This window comes from Salvia hispanica, chromosome 1 (assembly GCF_029641045.1).
Source record: "Salvia hispanica isolate PSC_SH4W2 chromosome 1, Shi_PSC_v1, whole genome shotgun sequence".
Lineage (NCBI taxonomy): Eukaryota > Viridiplantae > Streptophyta > Magnoliopsida > Lamiales > Lamiaceae > Salvia > Salvia hispanica.
Genome location: NC_142692.1, coordinates 41,173,862 through 41,199,932, shown reverse-complemented (window position 1 = coordinate 41,199,932; position 26,071 = coordinate 41,173,862). Strand labels below are relative to the sequence as shown.

Sequence of the window (26,071 nt, the reverse complement as noted above, 5' to 3'; positions counted from 1 at the left end):
AAAAGAGAAGGAATGGTGAATTCGAAACGCAGATGTGGGGAAGAGTTTGAATCATTACCTAATTATCCATCAATTGTAGAGATGAATCACTCAGCACAGTAGCAAAGAGAGAAGCTAGGGCATAGAGCGGAGAGAGAGCGGCGTGGGAAAATTCGCAGAGAGAGAAAGAGGGGGAGAGAAAGGAAACGCGTACAGTGATTTTTTTGCAATTTATATGTGACCCGTTTACATTTTGACCCGGAACTAAGATCCGCGCTTTTTTCAATTTTGACCCGATTTTATGTGGAATTGATTTACAATTCTTTTCTTAACGGTGTGGAATTAGAATTGTAGAATTGAAATTGGTGGAATTGAATTTCAATTCTAATTCTACATATTTTTGTATTGCCAAACAGTGGAATTGGAATTGAAGGCTCCAATTCCAATTTCGCAGCCCCAATTCCGTGTTACCAAACGCAGCCTAAGAATATTTAAAGCTAGCTAGAATTCAAACTCTTCACGCACAGTAGCTTGAAACGTGATTTCAATCTCCACAAAACAGCAGTCATCGACAAGGAAGCCTTTGGCGCTCATATCAGCCGTCGACATAAACTTACTATATCCCCATTCCTCACCTGAATATGTAAACCAATGTGTATCTGCAATGGAAAATAAGTGTTAAATTTAATTTATATGGAAGAAAAGGGCATATTTAATTCTAGATCTATCATACCATGTTACACAAAAGTCAGAATCAAAACCACTAGGATATATAGATGTATGAAAAAAACTTACATTTTCTAGAGAAGATGGAATCATTGGTTTTGATGCTAATCAAAACCTTTGCCTTCACCCTTTGATGAGGAGGGATGCTCTTTGGGGAAACAAACAAGGACATGTACTCTTCATTTGAACGTTGTGCCTTTTAGAGCTTAACTTTCCTAAGTATATAAAATCAAAAAAGTTTCAAATTAATCAAAAAAAAAATGAAACAAACAAGTGATCAACGATTACGCGAATTGCTTAAACAATCTCAAGCGGCCCCCTTACGGTAGAAGAACAGGTAATGACTATTTATACCGGAACAAACGGTTATCTTGATTCATTAGAAATTGGACAGGTAAGGAAATTTCTTGTTGAATTACGTACTTACTTAAAAACCAATAAACCTCAGTTCCAAGAAATAATATCTTCTACTAAGATATTTACTGAAGAAGCAGAAGCTCTTTTAAAAGAAGCTATTCAGGAACAAATGGACCGGTTTCTACTTCAAGAGCAAGCATAAATAAATAAATAGGTCGCTTTTATCTTCAAAAAAGAATCAAGTATCGCGGGTTAAAATTATGTAAAAAGTATTTTTTGTTATCGAAATAAAAAAAATAGATGGAAATTTAATAGTTATAACATCCCAAAAGATACCATTTGTAATTTCCAACATCGAAGTCTTCCGATTCCCAAACATCCCCTAGCTTCGAAAAGTTAGGAATCTTCCATTCGTGCTTAGTAGGAGCCGCGTCTTTTACCAGCCTCAGACATTCGTTAACACGTTCACTTTTGATGACTAAAACTTCAGCACCAAACACACAATTGTCGTCCACAACATAGCCATTAGTAGGATTCATCAAAGTCTCCTTAGAGATTAATTTGGAAAATCCCCATCTTTGAATTAAAGAATTGAAGCGACGAGTCACTCCTGATACATCATCATGCATATTTCAGTTACTAACAACAAAAACCTAAATCTGAAACATAAAAAGAAATTCATAAAAACAATAAAATTATATGACATGACCTCGAAAGCAGACGTAGTTATCCTTTATTTGATTGTGTATAAAGAAGGCAAAGACAGCATTAACCTCCCACCCGACCGGGAGTGAATCAGAGTCAGCAATGCAGAAGTGTACGGAAACGCTGTTGCATTCACCATTGTATCCATTGGGGTAGATTATCATTTTCCTTTCCAAATATGGACTTCTTAGTAAACCAACTCAAAACAATTATAATACCCTTTTTTGTCCATCATTAATTGTTGGAATTAAAGATGACGTTGAAACGACTTTTTCTGGTTTTAACTAAGAACTAATAGGACATGAGATTATGAAGTAATTGAATGCGTATCGATCATATATAGCGTGAGTTTTATGATTAGGGTTTTTTATGGATCAGGGCTTACTATTTTTTTATTTGGGTTAAAAATTAAATTAGTGCTGATCTATAATTTTAAAATAAATATTCAATTTTATAATTATTTGAACTACACATATGACATATATCCAACTTTGACATCGAATAATTTCAGAGGAAAATCCAAGAAAAACCAGAAAAAAAAATCAAAATTTTGGGAAAGCCCTAGAAAATATCAATGGTTTGGGGGAAAATTAGAAAAAAAAAATTAAGTTTGTGTATTTGCGGTTAAATACATTACTATAATAATAAAAAAACTTCATAATTTGTCACGCTGACACTTCCGATGAATACATTGGCTTCTATAGTTCTATTAAGTGAAAAAATTATTCTAGAAAAAAAAATTTAGAGAAGACAATATTTGTATTTTTTGTATTTTTAGATTATATTAAAAATACAAGTTCGGAATAAATCAGAACATATTGAAAGTTCGAACTAATTTTTGTAATCGTTTTGCCATTTCCTTGTAAACAAAAGCTAGCTGTCCATATTGTTTTGAGTTAGATGTATATCCTAAAATGAATGAGCAGGTAATTATGATTTAATTTAGCAAATCATATCGTTTTAAAATAGATGTAAACTAATATGCGTAAGATCAATTCAAGAGTTGGATATAAAAGACCATTCATGAGGTAAAGTCTGTCCACTATTTAGTCCAATTTTAACTGAGTGTGAGTATTAAGAAATGTGAAAAAAAATAGTTGAAAAAAGTTAATAAAATACGTATGTCGTTTTTATATACTCCGTTTTACAATTAAATGTCACTTTTATAGGATGATGGAAGATGAGATTCACTTACTAAAAATAAAAAAATAAACAAATTACGCGATTTGAACAAAAAATATAGCGTTTTTTTTTTCTTCAATCAATAGGTTACAGTTATTTCATTTCAGGTTGTAAATCTCAAACAAAAAATATGTAACATCCTAAAAATAGGCTTAGATGAAACTCAAAAATCCGATGAAAAAATGGATACTTTAGGATTTCTCCATGATCAATTCAATTTTGTAAATGATAATAATTAGATAGAGAGAGCATTACAAGATGTTAAAATGAATTAGTATATGACCTGTGGCACAAAGAATGCTAAGAGATTTAAATTAGAATAAGAAAATCATCGATTTAGCATTTCTTTTTGACGATTTATTAGAAATGACCAAGGATATCTATTCATTAAAGTCATGCCATTTGTACACTTAATATACCATAAAATAAATAATTAAAGCCTATCCTAAACACCCCATTGTCGGTGCACATAGAGGAGAAGCCTCTCTAGTTTTCATGTTTTCTCTAGAATCTTCACCCCCAAAAATATATCAAGTCACTGTCAAATTACAGAGAGGGGGGGAGGAAGACATCTTTGAATGAAAATAATAAAAGGAGGAGGAATATTGCAATTTATCTTCCCCTGTGAACCGTCGTCGCCTCTTCCCGTTGGTGCCGCAGTGACGCATCACTGTTGCCGTTTGTCGCCTCAGCTCCAATCTCAACAACATCACATTCTCTTGTTCTTCCACTTCTTGATACTCACCTTCAGTTTTACAATTAAATGTAAGCATTTTATCATTCTGTAATTAATAGTTTCATATGTTGAAAGTGAATAATTAAGTAGGAAACAAATGGAATTCTTGATGGGTGGGTAGGAAAGTGCCGACTATTCTCTTTATTGGACTTAGTGCTTTGGTTTTAATTCTTGTTTGGTAATGAGATTGATTTCTCATGATTTAACTAAGCATGTGTTAATGTGTTATAAAATAAAGTGAAATTTGACGGTGGATGGAGGCGAAGGACAGTAGGTAGGTAGTAAGATTAATTAATATTTTGATAAATTTGTAGAAAAGGTTGTCCTTAACCAAAGGATACTATAAATTTTGATATATTATTCAAGTTCTGCTATTGATATTTTGGCATAGTTTTGGTCTAAACGACCTGAGAAAATGTTTTTAACTGGCTGCGGTTTAACATATCTAAATTATGATATTATTATTATTTTTTCGGTTGGAATATATGGGGTGTTACAAAGTATATGCCCAAATATCTCAAAAACAATTGAAAGAATGGAATAGAAAAAAAAATCTAAATTAAATTCTAATGCTAATTCTTCGTCTAATTACACCACCACCACCACTAACGATTAATAATCTAGCTAGTGGCCTGGTCCTCTGGGGCTAGGTCCCGATGCTAGCTGTTGAAACCAAAACGACATTGTTTCCCTTGCGTTCTCGTACATTTTTGTAAAGTTGAGTTGATTCATTTGTGATGAATCTTTTGATAGTATTCTTGCTGCATCCAATACTCGTACTTGACTCGTACACATAAACACAAAAACTAGGAATATGATTGAGAGAATGCTTATTTTCGGGGAATTCATCTTAATTATCGATTGTATTTGGAGCTAAGTGGAGAACTATATGTTTGATGTTGTGAGTTGAGGATGGAGAATTATGGTTTGATTTTCTGAATTTATAGAGTAAAGCTGGAACAAGTCATGGTGGAAAAATATAAAAATTAAATATGTCAAATTAGCAGTGTATGTATATTGGGAAGTCCAAATATGACCTCATGGCTGAGATAGAAAATTTGACTTGACCCACTATTTTAGTTTTTATTAAATATTTGTAAACACTAAAAAATCGATAGATTTTGGCTAGTATAAATACAGATTTTTCATATAGTCTACCCATACTAATAAATTTTGCTATTTCGTAAAGGAAAAATAAGAAACAGTGACATAACATCATGAGTTTATATTTGAAAAGTAAATAGTCAACATTCCGTGCTTTTACCGAGAAAAAATCGTTAATGGAGGCTTATTATTGAATTTATAAAGAACCAATATATTCAACAAGTACAATAGTTTCCTGTGATATTAATTAACTAGTTCAATCGTTTCTTTAATTAAGGTTTGTCCATAAAATAGAGTGTCATTCTAAACTGAATAATCAAAAAAATCAAAAATTCAGAATTATTCCATAAAATTTGTCCCTGACAAGTGCAATTAATTCTTAGTGGTATACATGTACTATACTATTTGTTGTGACGTGATTAACCAAATCACCCATTCTTCGTTATTTAATAAACAATTAACATTTTACTTACTACTCAATCCTCAACAAATTTAACTACTCTCAATTACTCCATCCGTCCCGCTTTAGAAGTTCCGGTTGAGTCGGACACATGTTTTAAGAAAAAAATGTTTGAGTGTGTAATAAATAATTATTATTGTGGATGTTGGGACCCACTTTTAATTGAGTGTCCAATAAATAAATGTTGTAGTAGATGTTGGGACCCACTTTTAACACTTTTTTATTAGTTGTAGTGGATGTTAGGACCCACTACCACTTTTAATACTTTGTAGACATTTTTTATTAATTTATCTCAACCAGAACTTCTAAAGCGGGACACCCAAAATTGATCAACCGAGACTCCTAAAACGGGATGGATGGAGTGCAATAATATTTTCAGTAGTAATGTTTGGCGCAAATATATTTTAAGTTAAGAATAGAATACCGGTATTACCTAATCTATTCCCGCGTTAAAGGGTATTATCGTAAATGCAGCAGCAGCATCTCTCAAAATCGTTATCTGTTATCCACAAATTCAAACGACTGATAATTCACCACCATTTGCAGAACGAAAAGGAAATGGCATCATTCTCTTCACTACTCCCACTCGGTACCTAATTAATTCTGCATTTCTTAATTATCTTCATTTTTTTGTTTCTGCTAACCCTTGATTGAACTGAGTTACAAAGAATGTGATTCGAAATACTGTATTAATCATTTTAAATGGGCAATTTGCTGAAGCAGGGTAAGATGATTAATTTACTGCATAATTTGAAATTTGAAATGTCAAGGATAAATATGATTAAGGAAATTTCCTCGTGATAGTTTCATAGGGTTTGGGTGCTTTATCAATTGAAACAGGCTTTAGATTATAATTCACATTATTTGGTGAGGTGAGGGGTTTAATTGGAGCTATTTGTGCCTTTGATTTGCTGTTGGTGTTATATCTAATTACTAAAATTTGAGGTATTTGTGTGAGATTAGGTTGTATATTTGGAAAGGGTAATGCCTTCAGTCACCAAAGAGCACATAAAATCAGAGTTAGTGCCTTAGCTTCAGAACCTAGGTTACAGGATGAGTGTGCTGTCATGAACCGGAGAAGCCTGATGAATGTCGGAGTTGGGATTTTAGGACTCGTGGGCGGTGCTACTTTGGCTGAAGCAGCTGGATTGCCCCCGGAGGATAAGCCGAAGCTATGTGATGATGCGTGCGAGAAAGAGCTTGAAAATGTATGGTGAGACTACATAGCTCCCTATACTTTTATCAGTATTTTCCTTATCTTGGGGTCTCTAATGATGATTTGCATCAACCATGCCATCTCCTTTAGATAAAATCAAATTATTATTGTTTTTGTAATCATTGTATATATTCTGCATTTTGAGAGATAGGATCATGCTTCTCCTCTCACTGTTAGAGGTTACTCTGATGCCATATCTAGCACGTTGTCAACAAGAAAATGATCTGAAGCAAATTATCAGCCTTTTAGATTGGCAGCTTTCCTTCTCGGCTTTTATATTCGGTGTTTAAAATAAGCCTCCCAGATCGAGCAGGATAGTTTTTTTTGTGATCAGAAAGACAAGTCATTAGTCTCTTCCCCTCAATCTTTTCAAACATCGAAGTAAGATTATATCGCTAAGCATTCTGGATCTGATGCTGAAGGTTCCAATGGTAACGACTGAGTCGGGCTTGCAATACAAGGATATACAAATTGGTAGCGGACCTAGTCCTCCTATTGGATTTCAGGTATGTACTGAAATATCTTTGTTTTTGTGTTTTTAGGAAACCGGAATAAGAATGGTTGTTGATAAAGGAATCAATGAAGTGATATAACTTTATTTCCCTAACTGGTAAAATGAAAAACTTAGTTCAAGACAAAGGTAAAGAAGTAAAAATTCCTCACATTTCTCCATTTTTCTTGTATTTTCTTCTCAACAGGTAGCTGCAAATTATGTTGCCATGGTTCCTTCTGGCCAAATATTTGACAGGTACTGGTGGTTATGGCATGGAAAAACTTGTGTAAAGCATTGTCCTAATGCATTTTCTTTGTCTTTTTTCGATATTCCTAGTTCACTGGAGAAAGGTCAGGTTTACATTTTCCGGGTCGGCTCTGGTCAGGTGAGACTCTAAGAAGTTTAGCCATTCACCGAATTTAGTCTCAGAGAAACTCTGAGAATCAAATTTGAACTTTTACTTTCTTTATCTGATATTCTGAAGTGAAACATCATGAATAGGTGATCAAGGGGTTAGATGAGGGGATTCTCAGCATGAAAGTTGGAGGCAAAAGAAGACTCTACATCCCCGGACCGGTAAGAATCTATAAGCTCTCTCTCTGCCTCAGTATATGATCTTTTCATACCAGATTAAGATATCTTGCTAAAAAGAAAGCATAGCATCCCTTCATGCATAAGAATTGGTTAAACTCTTGAGATATTCAACTTGAAAAGAGATCAAGAAATAGAATTTTTGACGTCAAATTATGGAGAAAAAGTTGTGTGAGTTTATGCTGATAGCAGAAGGTGCATTGTGTTTTGATCAGCTAGCATTTCCCAAAGGGCTGACTTCAGCTCCGGGAAGGCCACGTGTCGCTGCCAACAGCCCGGTGATCTTCGATGTTAGTCTGCTGTTCATCCCGGGGCTGGACGATGAGGAGTAACTCTCATTCAACATTCTCTACTCCCATTGGTTTATTCTTTTGGATATATACCTCTGCTGTAAAAATATTGATTGCTACCTTGTAAAGATCCGGTTTTCCAAGCAACTTCGAGTCTACTACTACAGGTATGCTTGTATGTATATGTAGTTGTTGAACTCTCATTTCAATCTCGATTTAAAACCGAGCTGCCTTTACCCGAAAGACATGGACAGCCAGCCCATGTTTATCATCGGAGAATTCCAGTAATCGGCCTCTGACTCTATGACAACTTAGTTTCCATTCCAACATTTTATTGCTTACACATTTTGCACTAGATAAGAAAAAACACTTCTTCAGATGTTGGCAAGTCGGCGACGACCTTCTTTAGCCAACGAGTTCCAACTCCTCCGGTTAGGTCCAAAACTAGTTAGGTCGAATATCAATGCCCCGAACAACAAGACCGATTTTCCATTTAGGATTATTCTTCTCGATCAAGCGCATCTCCACCTCCCCATCATCTCCCAGATTGTTGAAGAACTCCCCGAGCTTGATCTCCATCCAGCCGTCGCTGCGGCAGTGAGGAAACCGGCCCCTTTCTCCAGCATCGCAGGCCGTGGTGTCGATGAAGACGCCATAGCCCTCGTCAGCGCTGCCCTCGCCTATCTCTTTCACGAACCTCACCGATGCAGTCGCCTTCTGCAGCTCCTTGCACCCTTCTTGCAGCTTGAACACGAGATATGCACTGTAACTCGTCTTCAAACGCAGGCTTCTCGTGTCGATTTTTCCGATGATTTCCAGCCAGCAGCTTCTTACAAGCTCAGCCACCTCCCCACTGTTTTCATGCATCCATTTTTTTATCAAGCTTTAAATATTTTGGCATAGAGAGTAAAAGAGCCTTAATATTTATGAATATCATGACTATATGAGCTAGTTAAGAGATTACAAAAGAAAATTCCTAATTAAAACCTAATGGTGTGTTAATATCAAAGCCCAATTGGGCTCTGAGAACTTCTGGGTCCCATATAAATAGCAAGGAAACCGTTATTTACGCCATTTTTTGGTTTCGATACTAAATTAGGATTTCTTTGAATTCTCTCTTGATTCGGTCATTCTTGCGTTGCATTGACATCAGACCCTTGTATGAATCACGAATTTTGTGGAAATTTATGAGACATGTACACGCGTGTATAGTGTGTGTTTGTTTATAGAAATGATGAAATGAGTGAACCTGCAAGAATCAAGATGAAGCCAATTCCAATACTGTGGATCCTCACTCCAAGTGATAGAAAGCTCCCTTGCTCCTATCCAAAAGCTCTGCATCAATTAATTTCATCAAATCAAATGATAATTAATCATAATTATATGAAAAATATTTACCATTTTGATTGTTCCTGTCTCAAGAGGTTTATTATCATTGTGTAAATCATCAAATATGTGTTGGTATATATAGGCATGTAGACATTGAGCGTGCCACGCCGCTATAATCGGTTATCGACATATAGAAAATAAAATAGTAAAGAACAATAAAATAAGACTCACGTGAACAAAGCATATCCTATTAAGCTAAGACATCGGAAAATTACAACAAACTTTTCGCAACGTAGATAAAAATGGACAAACATTAAATATTTTAAATTCGGTAGATTAATGCGTAAACAATTAAATTAAATCAAACTAAAAACAATTAAATTGGAATAAAATAAAAAAAAACGAACTCAGCAATAGTATCCACTAATCACTACGCCGATCAAGCAGTGCTAAATCGCAAGATTGGTTTTTTTCGGCAACAGCGGCAAATTTATGATGATTTTAGTGGAAATCTAGAAGACCCAAAATCATGAGGAACAACAGCAGCAACAGTAGAGATGAGAACAGAAGCAAACAAACTTCTTCTTCACCTCCAGCTACCGATTCCAGATTCAATCAAACTCTTAGAAATGTTCAAGGGTATGTGCGCTCACTGTTCTAGATCTACACTTGATTTTCAGAGCATCCCATTTCTTGCAGTACCCCTAATTTGAATGTTTGTGTAACTCCCATTTTGCGGTTTCTCTTCAACCCACAAAATTGTTCGATTTTGTGGCTAGTTAGTTGTAGTTTTAGTCAATTGATTCCATCTGGCTAGTTAATTGTGTGATTTTGTGTAGAAAAAGATCTTGAAACTGTGAACTTCTCAGTGTGTCCGTTTGTGCTGATAGTTTGATGCTGCAACTGAATTGGAAGCTCAAAGTTTATGAGATCTGATCTGATGGATTCAGTGTTTTTTGTGCTTCTTTTTTTAGGCCTTTTCGGTTATACGATGTAATACAAAGTGTGACTGAATTTGGTAAGCTTTAGTTGGTTTTTTTTTATGCTTTGTAATGCAACTTGTCTGCTAAATGTTAGTGGTGGTGTGACTTGGCTATCCGGTATTTTCGTAATCTCTCTAAGTAATGATTAGGTATCTGTTTCCGCATTATTAACTTGCAGTGTTCAATTGCATAAAATAGGCCGGCCCTTAGAGCTGATTTCTTTGTCAAAAGAGTGACAACGTAACGTAACACAGATTCTTATGTACAGTTTGCTCAAGGGCCGCAGCTTCCCGGGAAAGATATTGATAACTCAGAGATCAGACCCATTGGATCCATCAACTCTGCATTCGCCAAACATTGACCGGAGGTCTCCAGAGAGTGATAGAAATCATAGTGAGCACCTGGACAGATGGACTGAGGTATCCATTTTTGTTGCCAAAATATGCAATCAGATCCGTAGAAGCCCAAAAGCCAAACCTTTGCTTACTAAATGTTGTTCGTCATCTTTCTAGGATGAACTTCAAAACAGAAGTAGCGGAAATGCTAGTTCCTCAGTTAACATTACAAAATCTTCAAGCACGAGTAGTCTAAGCACATCAACAGAGATTCCTAAGTCCAGTGTGGGAGCTAGAGCTACGGATTCTGCTAGGCTAATGAAGTTCACAAAACTATTATCTGGGTCCTCTGTCATCTTAGGTATGTACTGTTCTTCGTTTTCCACAGTTAGGTGGAGATAATTATATTTCAAGTTTATTTATATATGTTGCGAAACTGGACACGCATGAACTAATAGCTTATCTGGCATGCATTGCAGTTTTTTTTCTCATCTCCCATTTCGTCTCTCATGGCTATCTTTCCTCACTCTTTTAGTGTTTTTCTTTATTTACTCATATAATGCAGAAAAACTACGTGAATTAGCATGGAGCGGTGTGCCTCCCCATTTGCGTCCAACTGTGTGGAGACTTCTCTTGGTATGGGCATTTATAGTTGAACTTTTTTTTGCATCAACAAATTACTGTGAAGTTTTAGTAAGTTAGATCATTTTCATTTGTAGGGTTTTCTACTTGGATTTCTTTGGAACATTGTTATGCTGCAGATTTTATTAACATGTACCTTTCTTATTACATGTCTATCTCTATGTGAAAGTATGTGCAACGGGAGGTAAAAAAAAGTATAAAGGATTTCATGATAAAAACAGCATATATAAAAATAATAGCTCATGGATATTGAGTAAGCCAATATTGCCAGATCCCAGATCCCAGATCCCAACCAGAAAATTGAGTAAAAGTTACATAACATGTATGAAAATGTCCACTTGCATAAGTCGCTGACCAGGAATGTTTATTTGCAGTATCCGTATGTATGCATCAAAGTGTTATTAGATTAAAGAGTCCGGTTGTCTAGCTTGCATATTGGTATTCTAACTTCTAAGAGTAGAATATGGGGTTATAATCCTATGGTAATGCTGCATGATTTTAGTACTATTATTTTCAAAGAAGCTTTTGCATTGTCCTTATTCTTGTCTAGTGATTGTTAAGGCTTATGATACCAATTATTAGTATATTTATTCGATTCTTGAACTTTAAAGATGTACTGACAACAGGGATATGCACCCTCTAATTCAGATAGAAGGGAGGGAGTTCTGAGAAGAAAGCGCACGGAGTATCTCGATCACGTTGCACAATATTATGAGATTCCTGATACGCAGCGCACGGATGAAGAGATTAGCATGCTTCGTCAGGTTTTATAATCCTAGATCACTTTTATGGTTCTTGCATCCTTCGCATTATCACATGCGTAATAATTATGATTTCTCATGTACTTTTTAGATCGGTGTTGATTGTCCCAGAACTGTACCCGACCTATCTTTCTTTCAACAAGCTGAAGTTCAGAAGTCATTGGAGCGAATACTTTATACATGGTTTGATGCTGTTTCTTGATCTAATTTTGCATCTTTTTGGATTTTATTGGTGATCCTGTTCTTTCATCTATGGGCGTCTCATTAATCACCGTGCTTTTTCTTTGATTCCTTTTATCATCCTTCATATCAAACTCTGTAGTAAGTGTGCTCTTCTTTTCCGATTCAAGGGCTATACGACATCCTGCAAGTGGTTACGTGCAAGGAATAAACGATCTCGCAACACCTTTCATGGTTGTTTTCTTATCAGAATACCTGGAGGGTAGTATTGAAACTTGGTCAATGGCTGATCTGTCTCGTGAGAAAATATTAAACGTTGAAGCCGATAGTTATTGGTGTCTATCGAAGCTGCTTGACGGTATGCAAGACCATTACACATTTGCCCAGCCAGGAATTCAACGTCTTGTTTTTAAGCTGAAGGAATTGGTTAGAAGAATTGATGGTATGATCTTAAGTGTGATTATTAGATGAAAAATTTTAGTTTTATAAATCTGCCACATATCAAGATCATTGATTAACCGATTAACTCGTTTGTTTCCAAATGAATTAGAACCTGTATCAAAGCACATAGAGGAGCAGGGGCTCGAGTTTCTTCAATTTGCTTTCCGCTGGTTCAATTGCCTTCTTATACGAGAGGTTTAGAGACATAATCATGCTATTCAAGTTTTGCCATTGCCTGCATAACGTTTGTATCAACTGTGAATGGTTTAATGTTGTTTTCAGATTCCATTTGGTCTCGTTAGTCGCTTGTGGGACACATATCTTGCTGAAGGGGACGCACTACCTGAGTTTCTTGTCTACATATCCGCCAGTTTCCTTTTGACGGTAAGATCACTTTGTGTAGTCCGTCTATTGTTATTTTTGTCTTTTCCGTATATAGCATCAGAACCAGACATGTTATTTCTACATTCTTGTACGAACTCTCAGTATTCGAGTTTTTTACGTGTTTTGAGTGCATTTGTATGCGTGCAGTGGTCGGACAAGCTACGGAAGCTGGATTTTCAGGAGATGGTGATGTTTCTTCAGCACGTTCCTACGCACAACTGGACCGATGTCGAGCTAGAGATGGTGCTCTCTCAAGCGTATATGTGGCACACCATGTTCAACAACTCACCTAGTCATTTAGCTGGCTGAATCATCATCTGTTATACTTTTTGTGATTTTTTAACTGATTTTTACTTTACCATGATTGTTGCTGGTTGCTGTATTATCTTGTAATTTGGCTCTAATTTCGCTTTTTAATACAGTTGTTAAAAACATTTGCAAAAATGTCAACTTTTGAATCCATTAATGATGATTGTGTAGTTTTTAGTTGCATCTACAAATTTAGCAGACATACTGTGTTTGTTTATTCATCATATCACTAAAGTTCCTAACTAAAATCAATGTCACTAATTTTTACAAAAGATTAAAACTTTTAAGAATTTCTACTTTCCAATGAGCAAGAAGAATTTATATTTACATTATACTGTAAATCAACTGAATTTTTCCAAAGGGACACACATCAAAACTGGTATGATCACAATAAGCAATGACAGACATCTTCAGATGATGACAAGTTTCTTCCTCTTTGGCTGCCAAAGACAGACAAATCATATGAGAAAGAGAGTTGGATATAACTCAAATGGCAAAGTTCACTAAATCGAAAACTTAAAACGTCGTAAAATATGTATGGAAACTTATAACACACTCTGCAACAATTTCTGATAAACATCTGCCACAATAAGTGATATCCAAATTTCTGAGAACCCTCTTAAGTTCTACTATGGTTCAATTATAAATCAGGAAATTGAACAAAGTTTATTAATTCATGGATCATATAATCCTCTGGCATATTGAGGCTTAGGACTAATAAAAATTCGCATCCTGATATAGTATATATGAAAAGTCCAACTATATATCTAGATACAAAGCGGGTGCTACCAAACGCTTGGAGCTCTAGATGCATCTCAACAATAAGTCCGGAATATATCTCACTAGATGAAACCATCCTAGGTTGGTGGGGTAAAAGAAGATCTGGTTCGACCATCACTTGTAACCTAAACTAGAAACGGAGAAGGTTAATATGCTTAGTTCACAAACCCTCACTACACTAAGTGAAGATGCTTCTAAACATGAATATTAGTGGCAAAATTCAACTATTGCATGCTGAACCTCAATAATCAAGAACATGTATAGTGTTAAAGAAATCATATAGAAACAAATGACACCACCTACGAAAGGGGAGAGAGATTGAAGGTAATGGATACTCACATGCTTCCTTTCAACTTCTTCAAGAAACTTGTTCGGGTAATCAAAATACTCAGCACATTCTTTCCTTATAGCTTCCGAAAGGGCATTCTCACCAGCCTTTTCGAGGTTTCTTATCAAAATAGTCAGTGTTAACTTATCCGGGACATAGCCAGAAGCCTTCATCTGGTCATACGTTTCCATTGCTTTATTCACCATTTCAACTTTGAAATATGCTCCAATCAGTTCAGTATAGGTTCTCGCATCCGGCTGCAGGCCTTCATTCTGCAATTCTACAACGAACTGCTCAACCATCTCAATCATTCTGTGCTTACCCACCATCCGTATCATGTCGTTGTACAGAGATAGATTGGGCACGTACCACGTCTCTTTCTTCACAAAATCAAACACCTGAAACCTAGTGATTTTACATCGTAAGCTCATTCGAAAAGAGTAAATACAAATAACAGAACTGATTAAAACAGAAGCAAGAGAAAGGCCTATATCATAGTATCATATAGTCTAAAAACTCAATGCTTGATGTTTTTCACAAATCATAAGAGAGCATGTGAAAACAAACAAATTTACAAATCTTCAGATTCTAGCTCATCATAAGCAACTATCAGCAATCCCATGAAGCTCAACGTGAATCCACCCCAATTAGGGTTCACTAATCCCCAATTGAGATTTACTAATCTCTAACTATGATTTATTAATCAAAATTTAAACTTAAATTGGTGAACCAATCCAGCTGATTAAGCATACCTTGAGGGCTAAATCCAATTCATTTTGCCTCTGCAACTCGGCCAGTGCATCCTCTAAATCGGCCTTCAAAAGCCTCCCGAGCTTAGTGGTGAGGACTTGTTCCAGTTTAGAAGGCGATTTTTGCGCCAATTTCAAAGATTGAACTGCTTGAATGGTTTCAGAGGAGAGCACTCGCGTCCTCCACATAGGCTTTCTGGGGCCATTTCTAAGACCTCCGCATCTGATTCTCAGCGTGAGAGTAAAGGTCGAAATCCGAGGCTTCTGTTGAAGTCCCAGTTGAGAAAATTGGAGACTGAAGCTTCCCATTACAGCAAGCTCAGTCCTTCAATTGGAGAATTGAGTGAATTGAATTAGGGCACAAATCAATTTGGGTATAAATTTTCTACTGTGCTCCGAAACGACGTCGCTCAACGTTTATTTTAGGGAGTAACTTATTTTTTCGCATTATTTCTGTAGAAAACTTAACCTCTCAGTTTTATCGATGGCGACGGCGACTTATCCACCGCCACCGCCGTATTACCGGCTCTACAAAAATTACTCCGACGACCCCGATTCCTGCCCCGCGCCGCCGCCACCTATTCAAGGCCCTTACTTCCTCTACGGCGCCAGCTACACGGTATCCCTCAATTTCCAACAATAATCTTCCTAGACCTAGTTGAATTACCATTGATACAATGTTCCCCTAACTTTTTCTTTCAACGATTCTGTAGACGGATGATGTCCTTCCCGGTCTAGAAGAACAGGGTGTTCGTCAATTGTACCCTAAAGGGGATATTGGTATGTGCCTTCAATTTGTACTTTTCACACTGCAGAAAACACTAAAGTTGATTTCAAATTTTAATGGAGTTAATGTGTAAGCTTAAATTGTTAATTACTCTGTTGTTTTTATAGCTTAGGTTGCTTATGAGAATGAATGATAGTGTAGTTCCAATGCTTTGCATCTCTCTGGATGTGTATAAAATGGTCAGAATCCTATGTGTCTGGGTGTCAGTGAGTTATAGATATGTCTTAGGCTCCAAAAAGATTCAAATTTTGGATAATGAATACTATGGCTTTTAATAATCAGTATTTCTGTAACCTAGATTTGAATGTCCATTTTAAATAGGTGGAAATCCCATACATTAATCGAATATGGTACTCGCAAGAACCTTAGTCTATGACATCTATGCATCCAAGCCGGGCCTGAAAGCTGTGCTGTCCTTGGATCTTCTTAGTTAGTTCCCATAGGACTACTTTCTCAGGGGAAAATAATCACATCGACCATGGAATTCACTGTGAACATCACAGAGATTGAGGTTGGGCATGGAGAAAAGAAAATCCTGGAAATTAAGATTGATTGTATATACTTAGTACGTTTTTCAAATTACATGCAATCTAGATGTTATCTGGAAATGATACTGATTGTAGAATTTAGCTTTTTTAACCTAGTTTGTTTTGTTAAAAATTAGATTTCAAGAAAGAGCTCAGGTCTCTTAACAGAGAACTGCAGTTGAATATTTTGGAGCTTGCTGATGTTCTTGTAGAGCGCCCATCGCAGTACGCTAGGAGAGTAGAAGACATCTCTTTAATTTTCAAGAATGTATATCACCTTCTGAATTCTCTGCGTCCACACCAGGTAAAGTAGCTTAGGCTGCATTGATTTAGTTGTTGAATAAAAAACAAATTTAGGCTTTGGCTTCTGCTTTATTGACATTGTCCCGTTATTTTCTCAGGCTAGAGCAACATTGATACATATTCTAGAACTCCAGATACAGCGGCGTAAACAGGCTGTGGAAGACATTAAAAGGTATGTCACCTTTGCCAAGATCTGCAGTTGACTTGGAATGTATCTGTTGTATTGTGAATGAGACTTATACTTTAGATTTCAGTTTCCACTTTTCACTAACCATGTATAGTTAACAATCTGAAGATAAGATCATTGTAAAATGTTTCTAACCTTGCACAGATAAGGTTTTTGCTCGTTACAAATTACAATTTTCTCTGTTATTGACAGCGCTATAATTGATTCCGAGTCAAGGACATTATACTCTTCTTTTGTAGAAATTAGATTTTTATTGAAATATGATTCAAGATGACAAATAGTATAAATTATTCAAATATATTTCGTAATGGGAGTAGACAAGAGCTTTAAGTTTTTTGAGATTGATGCTGTAAATTTCAATGGGTGGTTGGCAGAATCTGCAAATGAGGCATGATGCTCGGTGCATGTGTAGTCAAATATCATAACATTAGAATCTGTAGCATGTCTAGTACCACGGATTCTTATCCACGTTTCGTTCTTGCATTGCATTCTCGTTAAGTTGTTATATGCTTTCACTATATATCATTCACGTTTGTATATCTGGTGACAGGAGAAGAGAAGAAGCACAAAGGCTTCTCACAGAGGCGCTTGGAACTCTCGATGGACAATGAAGATCAACTCATAGGCTTAATGATGAAGTATGCTGAAAGCTTATAAACTTTATTTAGTGCATCCGTGCACAAATAAACTAGTGTAACGATACACTAGTTAAAAAACACTTGAACGCATTCCATCTCCTTCCATCATAGTAAAAATGAAAAAAAAACGAAAAAATTAGAAGAGATTTATTGAAGAATTTATTTGAAGTGATGATTGATATAGGGGTTGTTCTTGTTGGTGAAACGGCAGTTGAGTCGAATCTCCCCTTGCTTCCCGGTGAGCAGATTAAGGCCTCCCAACCTGCTGATTGACAGCGCAAACTGCTGCTTGAAGTGCCCCAACATGCCAGCGTATTCAAGCGCCAGCTGTGTGGTGTTGTAGCTCTGGAGCAGGTCTTGATCCACCTTCAAAACTGCCTTGTTCGACACCACGTTGCTGTAGTAGTTGTTGCTGAACTTGTACTGCTCTCCGTTTCTGTCTGTCAAGAACACCGTTGGGTCTCTCTGGCCTTTCTTGAGGGTTTTGGGGCATTGCTTTCGCAGCTTCTCCAGTTCGGACTTGGCCATGGAGGGGTCAGGTTTTCCCGTGTTTTTGAAGTTGTAGAGACGATCATTGAGGTTAGCACAGTGTGTCTTTCCCATGGTGTGCGCTCCTAGAAGAGTAGCATAGTCCATATCGTCTAGCCCCTTCGATTTGAAGTAGGCGATTCCTTGTTCGATGGAGATGGCTGGGGAGGGGAGATCCACCCATGACGCTTTAGATTCCTTTCCGTCTCTTCTGCCTAAGTACACTGGATACGAAGGTCCTCCCGACAAGTAAACAGCGTCTCGAGCAGCAAGGTGGAGGATGTCCGAACAAGAAACAGCTCGGGGGCATCGTATTTCTAGAACCTTCTTGATCTTGTCAATCAGCACGAACCCATCCAGTCCTGAGTTCTTGTTAGATTTTTTCTCCGTCTTTGAACCATCCAATAGAATCGATGCATCGCACCCCTGTTTTTACAATAAAATATGAGGAAAATGAGTTAATGAAACATGAGACCTGCTAAAACACGAAAACTCACATTAACCATGCAGTCGGCATAGAGTAGTTTAAGCAGCTTGGCGGTAATGCTCTTCTCTCGATTCCACCACAACGTAACTTGATGCCTCACGAACGGCTCCACATTCGCGCACGTGTTGAGCTTCTTGTAGAAATGCCGCTTCAGCAGCTTCGACCCTGGTGTCAGAGTAATCGCTGCCTGCATCTGCCCTGCGTACAAGCTCAGCCCGAGCGCTACCACCAACGATATCGCTACCAAATCGAACCCGCCTTCTCTCCTCATTTTATGTTTCAGAAATGAAAACTATCAATCTCGAATTACAAAAATAGGAAGCTTAGTTATTGGTATTGTGTTGAAAACAATGAAATAATGAGTGTGAATATATAGTGAAGCATTGGGCGTGGGAACACATCGGAATGCCAAGCTGTAAATAATAGTATTAATATATGCTTCAAATGTTTGCTTCATTACTTAGCTTGTTCAATTAGATGATTTTTTATTAGTAGTTTTATTTTTTCAATGTACTGAGTTTACGTTGCCTGCATGCCAAGAATAATTTAATGCAACTTTCTTAGTAGTATTTTGGATGGTGACATGTTTACGTTACCATGCATAATTTAATACTCCTAGTGTAATTTCTTTGATATACTAATACTACTCGCTTTGTTGAACAATAGGAGTCTTACTTTATTCACGGCATGAGTTTTACGAAATGCGAGTTTCACTTTTATGAAATAATAAAATACGAGTGAAATGATTAATGGAATATGAGGAGTTTATTTATCATTTAGGGAAAACTACTTAGTGATGTGTCTAGGGCTTTGATTTTGTTTCTGATGTTATGCTTATCTTTATCTAGTTCTAAGACCGCCTTTATGTTTTGATAGACGACAACCACTACGTGTGTGACCCACTTTTTATAGTAGGCAACAACCAGTAATTGTTTTGAATTTATTATTGGATGAGGACTGATAGATAACATTCTGACCTGTGTTACTCGTATGCTTTTGTTTTATTGTTTCTCTAATGGGTTTAGATATATAACGCTTGCTTTACTATTTTTTTTGTTGCTATTTATATTCTTAATTGTTTACTATTTCTAATTTGCTATCTCTTTAGTCTGAGTGTTTTGTATCACATTAAAAGAAACTTTATCTCTACATACTCTTCATATGCTTTGTATTATTGAATAGTACTACTTATTCAGAATTAAATGAAGTATTGTTTAGCACATATATGTAAAAATTAAAATAGACGTTATTAAGTCATTACTTAGGTACCAATTATACAAAAATTTGTCACCCGTTTGCTAGAAGAAAGTGAGTAGATTTCATGTCAATTTGAGACATTTCCAACCATCTAATGTAGTGTGTTGCAAGACTTAAATTTAGTCTATGTCAACTCTTAAAAATCTTTGACAACCAAGTTGTTCTCATCTTTCTTATGGCTAAGCAACATGTGGTGTTTTTATCGAGTCTTGAAATTATGATTTTTGTCAACTACTGAAAACTTTATACCAGCTGCTTTTCAATAAATTAAAAGAATCGACACACATAAGATTTAAATTCTGTTTATCAACAAGATTAGTATCATTCTTATAATTTTTTGTATATAATTATTTTTTCTCCTTTTCTTAAAAGTTCTTTATTTTTTCTTTATGATGACTTATCAGATTGTAATTTCTTATCAAAATTGAATTGGGGTTTTTTGAAGTTTATAAAAAAATGTACTCCTAAAACCCAGCCACAAGCTTCGCAGCAAGTTGTAGTTTTTTCTATAGTCTCTATATATCATGCAAATTAATATTCAAATAAATGAAAATTGGAATTGCTTAGAAAAGGTGATTAATGTGTCTTCAAGTAAAATACAAAGTGCGTGGAATGGGTAAACGAGTATTGTACAGCTGTGATAGCCGACCATAGAAAAATAAATTTCTCATGTCATATTTATCATGTTTTTGCATATGCATGATGACTTTACAAACTATGCATTGGGTCTCTTTCCAAATTCCAAATAATTAATCTAGAATTTACAAACTATATATTACAATTCAATTAGTACTATTAAGCATGTATGTTTACCGATCAACAAGTCCATAAGAGCATCTCCATCCGTGCTCTTAGTTAAGAGCATGGAAGTGGGTCCGGATCCACTTTTACTCCTTGTCCTTAGCTAAAAGCACAACACCCACATCCGTGCTCTTAGCTAAGGACAAGCTCAAGGGTCTCACCATTCTATTATTCAATTTAAATAAAAATATTTCCACAATATTAAAATGCATTAAAAATACCCGAAATACTATTACAAATTACAAAATAATTAAAAATTACATAATTAAAATCCTAAAAATTAAAAATTACACAATTAAAATCCTAAAAATTAAAAATTACATAATCAAAATCAATAAAATTAAAAAGACGCACTACTCGTTGCCGAATTTCGTCCAAATGTGATTGATTAGATCTTTTTGTAACTCAGTGTGGGCTCTTGTGTCGTGCATTGTGTGTCTTCTTTCGATCCTCTCGTTCACCGTCGTATGCACACCTCGGCGTGGGGGAGACCTCGCGGTTGAGCTTCCGGCTTCATCCTCGTCGTAAAAGTTAGCCGTCATCGGTCATTCGTCAGCTATAATCATGTTGTGCAAGATAATACACGTGTACATGATGTCAGCGATATTCTTAACGTACCAAAGCCGAGAAGGGGACTTCACAATGTTGAATCGGCCTTGAAGGACACCAAAAGCTCTTTCGACGTCTTTCCCAACAGACTCTTGACGCTGCGCAAAAAGAATCCGTCTTTGCTCTTGTGGATTGCTGAACGACTTCACGAAAGTCGACCACCTTGGGTATATACCATCGGCGAGATAGTAACCCATGTGGTATGCATTTTCATTGACGGTGAAGTCGATCGCTGGTGCTACACCATTCAAAACATCATCGAAGAGTGGTGAAGAATATAACACGTTCAAGTCGTTGTTGGATCCGGCAACACCGAAATATGCATGCATGCCAAATCCATAGGCGGTAGTCGGCAACCGCTTCAAGGATAAGCGTTGGGCCGCCACCTTTGTGGCCGCTTAAGTGTTGCCCCCTCCAAGCAGTCGGGCAATTCTTCCACTTCCAATGCATGCAGTCAATACTGTCTAGCATACCGGGAAAACCATGGACTGTTTCGTGAAAACGAAGCAACCGTTGACAATCGTCGGTGGTGGGTGCCCGAAGGAATTCCTCGCCGAAAGCAGAACGAACGCCATCGCAAAAATTCTTGAGGCATAGGATTCCAGTTGACTCACCGACATGCAAATACTCGTCGAAGAGGTCAGCCGTTTGCCCAGTAGCAAGTTGTCGGATGGCACAAGTACACTTTTGCAACGCCGTGAGACTTTGCCGACCGGTTGCGTCTGCACCTTCTTGAAAGTATTCAACGCGGGTGGACAATGTGTTGACAATACGCATAAACAACTGTTTTAACATGCGAAAACGGCGCCGAAAGTAATCTTCTGGATACCGCGATTGGTCGGAAAAATAGTCGGCAACGAGCCTTTCATGGGCTCTCTCTCGATCACGAGGGATGTAGCGACGTTTTGCTCTAGTTGGTTGAGGAGGAGGGGCGGGGGTATTGGCGGCGACATAGGCTTCATAGGCGGCACGATATTGTTCATAATATTCTTGTTCTTCGCGCTCCGCTTCCGCAATGAGATTGGTGAAATCTATTTTTGAATTTTTTAGAGAGAGTTTGGGTGAGAGAGGAAGATGTAGATGATTTAGTATGAAAAAGTATGAATGAGAGATAATTTGATGTGAAAAGTGGATGATGAATGTGTGTATTTATAGATGATTTTGGGATTTAAAAAAATCACAAAAATAAAAAAAAAAACGTCCATAAACGGCTCTATATTTTTGGAATCCAAAAAAAAATAAAAAAAAATTTGGTATAATTTTGAATTATTTATGAATTTTTTTTTTTTTTTTAAAAGAAAATTCGAATTTGCCAACGGCTATGCCGTTGGCCAATAAGAAGATGCCACGTAAGGATGCTCAGCGGCATGGACGGACAGCTTGCAGCGGCGGACGAGGTCGTCCTTGCCGCTGGCACGGACGGACAGACGGCAAAAAATGCACCGCTGCGGATGCTCTAATGTTTGTTTACTCCCTCCGTCCCAGATAATTCGTCTCAGTTTTCCATTTCGGTCCGTCCCAAATAATTTATCCCATTTCACTTTTACCATTTTTTGTAGTGGACCCCATATTCCACTAACTCATTCATACTCACATTTTATTATAAAACTAATATATAAAGGTAGGACTCACATTCAACTAACTTTTTCAACCCACTTTTCATTACAATTCTTAAAACCCGTGTCCGGTCAAAGTGACCCAAATTATACGGGATAATTTTTACCATTTTAAAAGAGGATCCACTTAATATAACAACCATAAAACACAAGGAAACCTCGAAAATTGGGAAAACAATAAATAAAGAAATGTGGTCCTTTGACTTCCTATTTCTAAATGGGCTATTTAGAATATAAATGGGAATTGGGCTTCCATATCAAAAATAATTAAAGGCCTAATCTAATTAGCCCAATTCTAGTTCAGGCCCAATGCTTCTTTCTTATTCCTATACGTCAATATCTCTTTCACGCACCCACATAATGATAATTGTATTTAAAATTGTTGGTTAGTAAACGATTCACGATAGATGGTTTAATTATTGGTTTTTAGAAACAATTTTTCCCACACAAATTTGTGATTGGCTAGTAAGCGTGATATTATTCGATATTGAATAATCCACCAGTTTGATAATTTACAATTTACTTTTCAAATTTGATTCAGACCACTAGTTAAATGTCTTTTATTACGGCTTCAATTTCTATGAAAAAGAAAATCGATGCTCAAATTCTTTAATTATGACCCCACCTAAAAAGCCTAATTTGGCTGCAAAGATAATCTCCTACAAAATTAAATGTAGTTTCCAGAAATTAATAGAGTTTCTGTAACTTATAATACTAATCATATTAATAATCGTGATGCAATGTGTAATTTATGTATATTTGTCCAAATTAAAGGAAAAATTATCATGCACATCACAAAGTTTTCAATTTTCGTAGCTATTTCACCTGTCATATTTTTAGCGGAGTACGTGATGATGTAATAATTGTTTTTAAGCATATCACTCATCACATAAAACATGCATAATCATACGAATAAGAAAGAGATTTAATATTCCTAGCATAGTCATAATATTTCCTAGTGTTTAAAAATGTTTGTCACATTATCCGCATATTTTGCCAGAAATGAGACGGATATGATAATTGCAAAAATTGCAAACTTAGTATATTATTCAGTTTTTGAAAAAATCGGAATCGACCTGAATTTACAATTTAGTCCAAAGTAAAATAGGAGTAATGCTTAGTTTTGGACTGATAAAACATCTAAAAATAATTAATAAAATTGAAACCTCAAACAAGAACAAAAAATTAATAATAAAACTGAAACCGGGAGAAAAAGAATAATCACCATTCTGCAAAATACAAATTTACTCGACACAATAATTCGTTAGTTTTCACATATTTTCAATACTTTGAAAAATAGTGGTCGACAAAAATGAATCAGCTCTCGCGTTTTCGCGTAGGTGAAAACGTCAATATTTTAATTGACGCAATCAATTTCGTAATCTTTTTAGGAAAGCGCTTTTCACACGTATTTTTTGGACCTATACTACTACTCATGATTAAATAATATTTGGGGGTTTTATCTTTTTGAGGCTATAAAATTGACCCGAATCTGTTTTCAATTTTCATCCATCTCTGACTTGACTAATTTTGGGAATTCGGTTGGAAAGTGGAATCTCATTCATTGCACTTTACCTCATCCTAAATTAAATTAAAGTAAATGACTTCTTTTTGTGTCTATAATCTATATTGTAGGAGTTGGTTTGCAATAAATTTTCCCTCAATTCCTCTAATTTCTACCAATTTATCTCGTAATAATCCAAAAGTTGCTACTAATATTTTGGTAGACATGTGGGGTGTTGTTTTGTAGATCCATGGAGAGATCCATACATATGTACTTTCTCTATTTTTTCAACTCCTTTATGTCATGTGGCTGGGTTCAAAATGATAGAGCACGGGGCTTTAATTTTATAGTTTATCCCGTGTGCGCGTGTACAATGAGCTTGAAAGAGGAGGTGGCTGGGAGGCGAATCGATGGGATGTTGGGGCAAGCAATCGGTTGCAGAGGTTGAGGATGGTGCGGCGCACATATTGTCTTTGTCTGAAACAAAATATTGAAAAAAAATAAATTTACTTTAATTAGCATGCTTGTAGTAGTAATTATAAATTCATAATCATATATTTCATCAGATCTACAAAAATTAGTCATAATCTATGTTTTTATTATAGTACAGTACAACCTATGACTGGGCTATTTTGTGGAGATAATGAATATACATGGACTAATAATCAAATGTTTGTTCTATCTAAAATATGACATACATAATTATAGGCTTAATGGTTATTTAAATTATGAAATAATCTTTTTTTTTATTTTAAAGAAATAACATCGTTTTAAAAAAATTACTTTAATATTTAATTTTTAAATATAAAATTTAATCAAATTTCAAAATTTAAATGATCCGTACTATCTTATAATTATATACGCATATACAGATTTTTGTCGGAAATTTGTGAGAAACAGACTTCTACACAGCAAAAATGGACCGTCAAACACTACACGTAAAATCGTTAATTTATCTCTCTTTTTTTCTGCCCTACAAATATGCGTGAATTTTGGGGTCAAAGACTTAATATAGTCCTTTACTTTATTTTATTTCTACAACATAATTAATTTTGTAAGAAATTTAGTGGTATGGCATCTCTCTCATTCCTCAGTAAGGAAAGCGCATAATAAATAGCGACTACAAATTTATATTCACTCATGCATAAAGAAAAAAACTTTATAATTGAGGAATTTTCCACAATAACAAAAGATAAGGCCCCATAACCATTTGTAATAATAAAATTAAGATGGAAGTATATAGTTTTGTTTAAATAAGGTTACTACTCCACATATTGCATTATCTATTAATTACGAGTAATTTAATTAGTTTCATATTTCCATTAATAAATACTTTCTTTATTTATCATTAAATATTTTATTTTGTCGTTTTAAAATATTCATCATTACATATATACTATAGCTCATGTATAACTTTTATTATATTTACTAAATGAGTCTCATATATATTCACTTCTTCCAAATGTGTCTCACTATTCTTTAAACTTTGGCTATCCCAAATGAAACAATTAATGATATGCCTAAAATTAGTAGGTAACAATTAATATGACACCCTTATACTACATAACACAATTAAGACAAGTCAAACTAAAATTTCCCACCTTTTAATTTCATGCTTATTAATTAAATAGTTTTCAACTCTCCACATCTTTTCCTAGCGCGAAAAATTTAATTTAGCCGCCAAATATCTACCTAAATTATAAAGTTATTTATATGTAAATACACAATTTTGAAATGATTTCTATTTTAAAAATCTAAAAAGATGCA

At 35.7% G+C, this 26,071-nt stretch overlaps 7 protein-coding genes across 10 annotated transcripts; 3 read left to right on the top strand and 4 right to left on the bottom strand.

The window, feature by feature from the left end:
- Positions 1 to 480: 480 nt before the first annotated feature.
- LOC125220668 (MATH domain and coiled-coil domain-containing protein At3g58210-like) lies at positions 481 to 1,931 on the bottom strand. Its single transcript, XM_089061617.1, has 3 exons — positions 1,772 to 1,931; positions 1,385 to 1,672; positions 481 to 614 (listed from the first exon to the last, which is right to left on the bottom strand). Exons 1-3 carry the CDS (start codon positions 1,929 to 1,931, stop codon positions 481 to 483), a joined length of 582 nt encoding a protein of 193 aa, XP_088917743.1.
- Positions 1,932 to 5,728: 3,797 nt separating this feature from the next.
- LOC125185200 (FKBP-like peptidyl-prolyl cis-trans isomerase family protein) lies at positions 5,729 to 8,021 on the top strand. Its single transcript, XM_048081697.2, has 7 exons — positions 5,729 to 5,838; positions 6,213 to 6,457; positions 6,888 to 6,971; positions 7,164 to 7,213; positions 7,295 to 7,343; positions 7,460 to 7,534; positions 7,765 to 8,021. The coding sequence occupies exons 1-7, from the start codon at positions 5,808 to 5,810 to the stop codon at positions 7,879 to 7,881; spliced, it is 651 nt and encodes a 216-aa protein (XP_047937654.2). The 5' UTR covers positions 5,729 to 5,807; the 3' UTR covers positions 7,882 to 8,021.
- A 133-nt stretch (positions 8,022 to 8,154) lies between these two features.
- On the bottom strand, positions 8,155 to 9,180 carry LOC125185203 (F-box protein PP2-B11-like). The gene is made up of 2 exons (XM_048081701.2): positions 9,089 to 9,180; positions 8,155 to 8,692 (listed from the first exon to the last, which is right to left on the bottom strand). Exons 1-2 carry the CDS (start codon positions 9,178 to 9,180, stop codon positions 8,284 to 8,286), a joined length of 501 nt encoding a protein of 166 aa, XP_047937658.1. The 3' UTR covers positions 8,155 to 8,283.
- A 392-nt stretch (positions 9,181 to 9,572) lies between these two features.
- LOC125185197 (uncharacterized) lies at positions 9,573 to 13,386 on the top strand. Of its 2 annotated transcripts, none has more exons than XM_048081693.2 (10): positions 9,573 to 9,807; positions 10,420 to 10,570; positions 10,664 to 10,847; positions 11,052 to 11,122; positions 11,755 to 11,892; positions 11,981 to 12,072; positions 12,240 to 12,511; positions 12,620 to 12,705; positions 12,793 to 12,894; positions 13,042 to 13,386. In XM_048081693.2, exons 1-10 carry the CDS (start codon positions 9,698 to 9,700, stop codon positions 13,201 to 13,203), a joined length of 1,368 nt encoding a protein of 455 aa, XP_047937650.2. In that variant the 5' UTR covers positions 9,573 to 9,697; the 3' UTR covers positions 13,204 to 13,386. The 2 variants fall into 2 exon arrangements, with proteins under 2 accessions (XP_047937650.2, XP_088919301.1); XM_089063175.1 differs by having other exon boundaries at positions 9,694 to 9,807; positions 10,406 to 10,570.
- Positions 13,387 to 13,477: 91 nt separating this feature from the next.
- LOC125185199 (pentatricopeptide repeat-containing protein At1g62350-like) lies at positions 13,478 to 15,416 on the bottom strand. The gene is made up of 3 exons (XM_048081696.2): positions 15,064 to 15,416; positions 14,323 to 14,709; positions 13,478 to 13,643 (listed from the first exon to the last, which is right to left on the bottom strand). The coding sequence occupies exons 1-3, from the start codon at positions 15,367 to 15,369 to the stop codon at positions 13,614 to 13,616; spliced, it is 723 nt and encodes a 240-aa protein (XP_047937653.1). The 5' UTR covers positions 15,370 to 15,416; the 3' UTR covers positions 13,478 to 13,613.
- Positions 15,417 to 15,519: 103 nt separating this feature from the next.
- LOC125185201 (mediator of RNA polymerase II transcription subunit 7a-like) lies at positions 15,520 to 18,976 on the top strand. 3 transcript variants are annotated; one of them, XM_048081700.2, is made up of 6 exons: positions 15,520 to 15,679; positions 15,774 to 15,840; positions 16,512 to 16,678; positions 16,776 to 16,849; positions 17,415 to 17,502; positions 17,714 to 18,976. In XM_048081700.2, the coding sequence occupies exons 1-5, from the start codon at positions 15,545 to 15,547 to the stop codon at positions 17,473 to 17,475; spliced, it is 504 nt and encodes a 167-aa protein (XP_047937657.2). In that variant the 5' UTR covers positions 15,520 to 15,544; the 3' UTR covers positions 17,476 to 17,502; positions 17,714 to 18,976. The 3 variants fall into 3 exon arrangements, with proteins under 3 accessions (XP_047937657.2, XP_047937656.2, XP_047937655.2); XM_048081699.2 differs by having other exon boundaries at positions 17,687 to 18,976; XM_048081698.2 differs by lacking the exon at positions 17,714 to 18,976 and having other exon boundaries at positions 17,415 to 17,670.
- LOC125185198 (putative peroxidase 26) lies at positions 17,499 to 18,788 on the bottom strand. The gene is made up of 2 exons (XM_048081694.2): positions 18,528 to 18,788; positions 17,499 to 18,456 (listed from the first exon to the last, which is right to left on the bottom strand). The coding sequence occupies exons 1-2, from the start codon at positions 18,786 to 18,788 to the stop codon at positions 17,662 to 17,664; spliced, it is 1,056 nt and encodes a 351-aa protein (XP_047937651.1). The 3' UTR covers positions 17,499 to 17,661.
- Positions 18,977 to 26,071: the final 7,095 nt, after the last annotated feature.

Bases quoted from the DNA above. Each gene is read 5' to 3' on its own strand.
- LOC125220668 (XM_089061617.1), bottom strand. From the start codon at position 1,931: ATGATAATCTACCCCAATGGATACAATGGTGAATGCAACAGCGTTTCC. The intron at 1,673-1,771 runs GTCATGTCATAT...ATGATGTATCAG, and splicing joins TAACTACGTCTGCTTTCGAG to GAGTGACTCGTCGCTTCAAT. The intron at 615-1,384 runs GTTATAACTATT...TTACATATTCAG, and splicing joins CAAATGGTATCTTTTGGGAT to GTGAGGAATGGGGATATAGT.
- LOC125185200 (XM_048081697.2), top strand. From the start codon at position 5,808: ATGGCATCATTCTCTTCACTACTCCCACTCG. The intron at 5,839-6,212 runs GTACCTAATTAA...GTGTGAGATTAG, and splicing joins CTCTTCACTACTCCCACTCG to GTTGTATATTTGGAAAGGGT. The intron at 6,972-7,163 runs GTATGTACTGAA...TCTTCTCAACAG, and splicing joins GTCCTCCTATTGGATTTCAG to GTAGCTGCAAATTATGTTGC.
- LOC125185203 (XM_048081701.2), bottom strand. From the start codon at position 9,180: ATGCAGAGCTTTTGGATAGGAGCAAGGGAGCTTTCTATCACTTGGAGT. The intron at 8,693-9,088 runs GTTCACTCATTT...GCATGAAAACAG, and splicing joins CTTCATCTTGATTCTTGCAG to TGGGGAGGTGGCTGAGCTTG.
- LOC125185197 (XM_048081693.2), top strand. From the start codon at position 9,698: ATGAGGAACAACAGCAGCAACAGTAGAGATGAGAACAGAAGCAAACAA. The intron at 12,706-12,792 runs GTTTAGAGACAT...TGTTGTTTTCAG, and splicing joins ATTGCCTTCTTATACGAGAG to ATTCCATTTGGTCTCGTTAG. The intron at 12,895-13,041 runs GTAAGATCACTT...GTATGCGTGCAG, and splicing joins CCGCCAGTTTCCTTTTGACG to TGGTCGGACAAGCTACGGAA.
- LOC125185199 (XM_048081696.2), bottom strand. From the start codon at position 15,369: ATGGGAAGCTTCAGTCTCCAATTTTCTCAACTGGGACTTCAACAGAAG. The intron at 14,710-15,063 runs GTATGCTTAATC...ACTAGGTTTCAG, and splicing joins AATTGGATTTAGCCCTCAAG to GTGTTTGATTTTGTGAAGAA. The intron at 13,644-14,322 runs GTGAGTATCCAT...TGTCTTTGGCAG, and splicing joins AAGAAGTTGAAAGGAAGCAT to CCAAAGAGGAAGAAACTTGT.
- LOC125185201 (XM_048081700.2), top strand. From the start codon at position 15,545: ATGGCGACGGCGACTTATCCACCGCCACCGCCGTATTACCGGCTCTAC. The intron at 15,680-15,773 runs GTATCCCTCAAT...ACGATTCTGTAG, and splicing joins TCTACGGCGCCAGCTACACG to ACGGATGATGTCCTTCCCGG. The intron at 16,679-16,775 runs GTAAAGTAGCTT...TTATTTTCTCAG, and splicing joins ATTCTCTGCGTCCACACCAG to GCTAGAGCAACATTGATACA.
- LOC125185198 (XM_048081694.2), bottom strand. From the start codon at position 18,788: ATGAGGAGAGAAGGCGGGTTCGATTTGGTAGCGATATCGTTGGTGGTA. The intron at 18,457-18,527 runs GTGAGTTTTCGT...TTGTAAAAACAG, and splicing joins ATGCCGACTGCATGGTTAAT to GGGTGCGATGCATCGATTCT.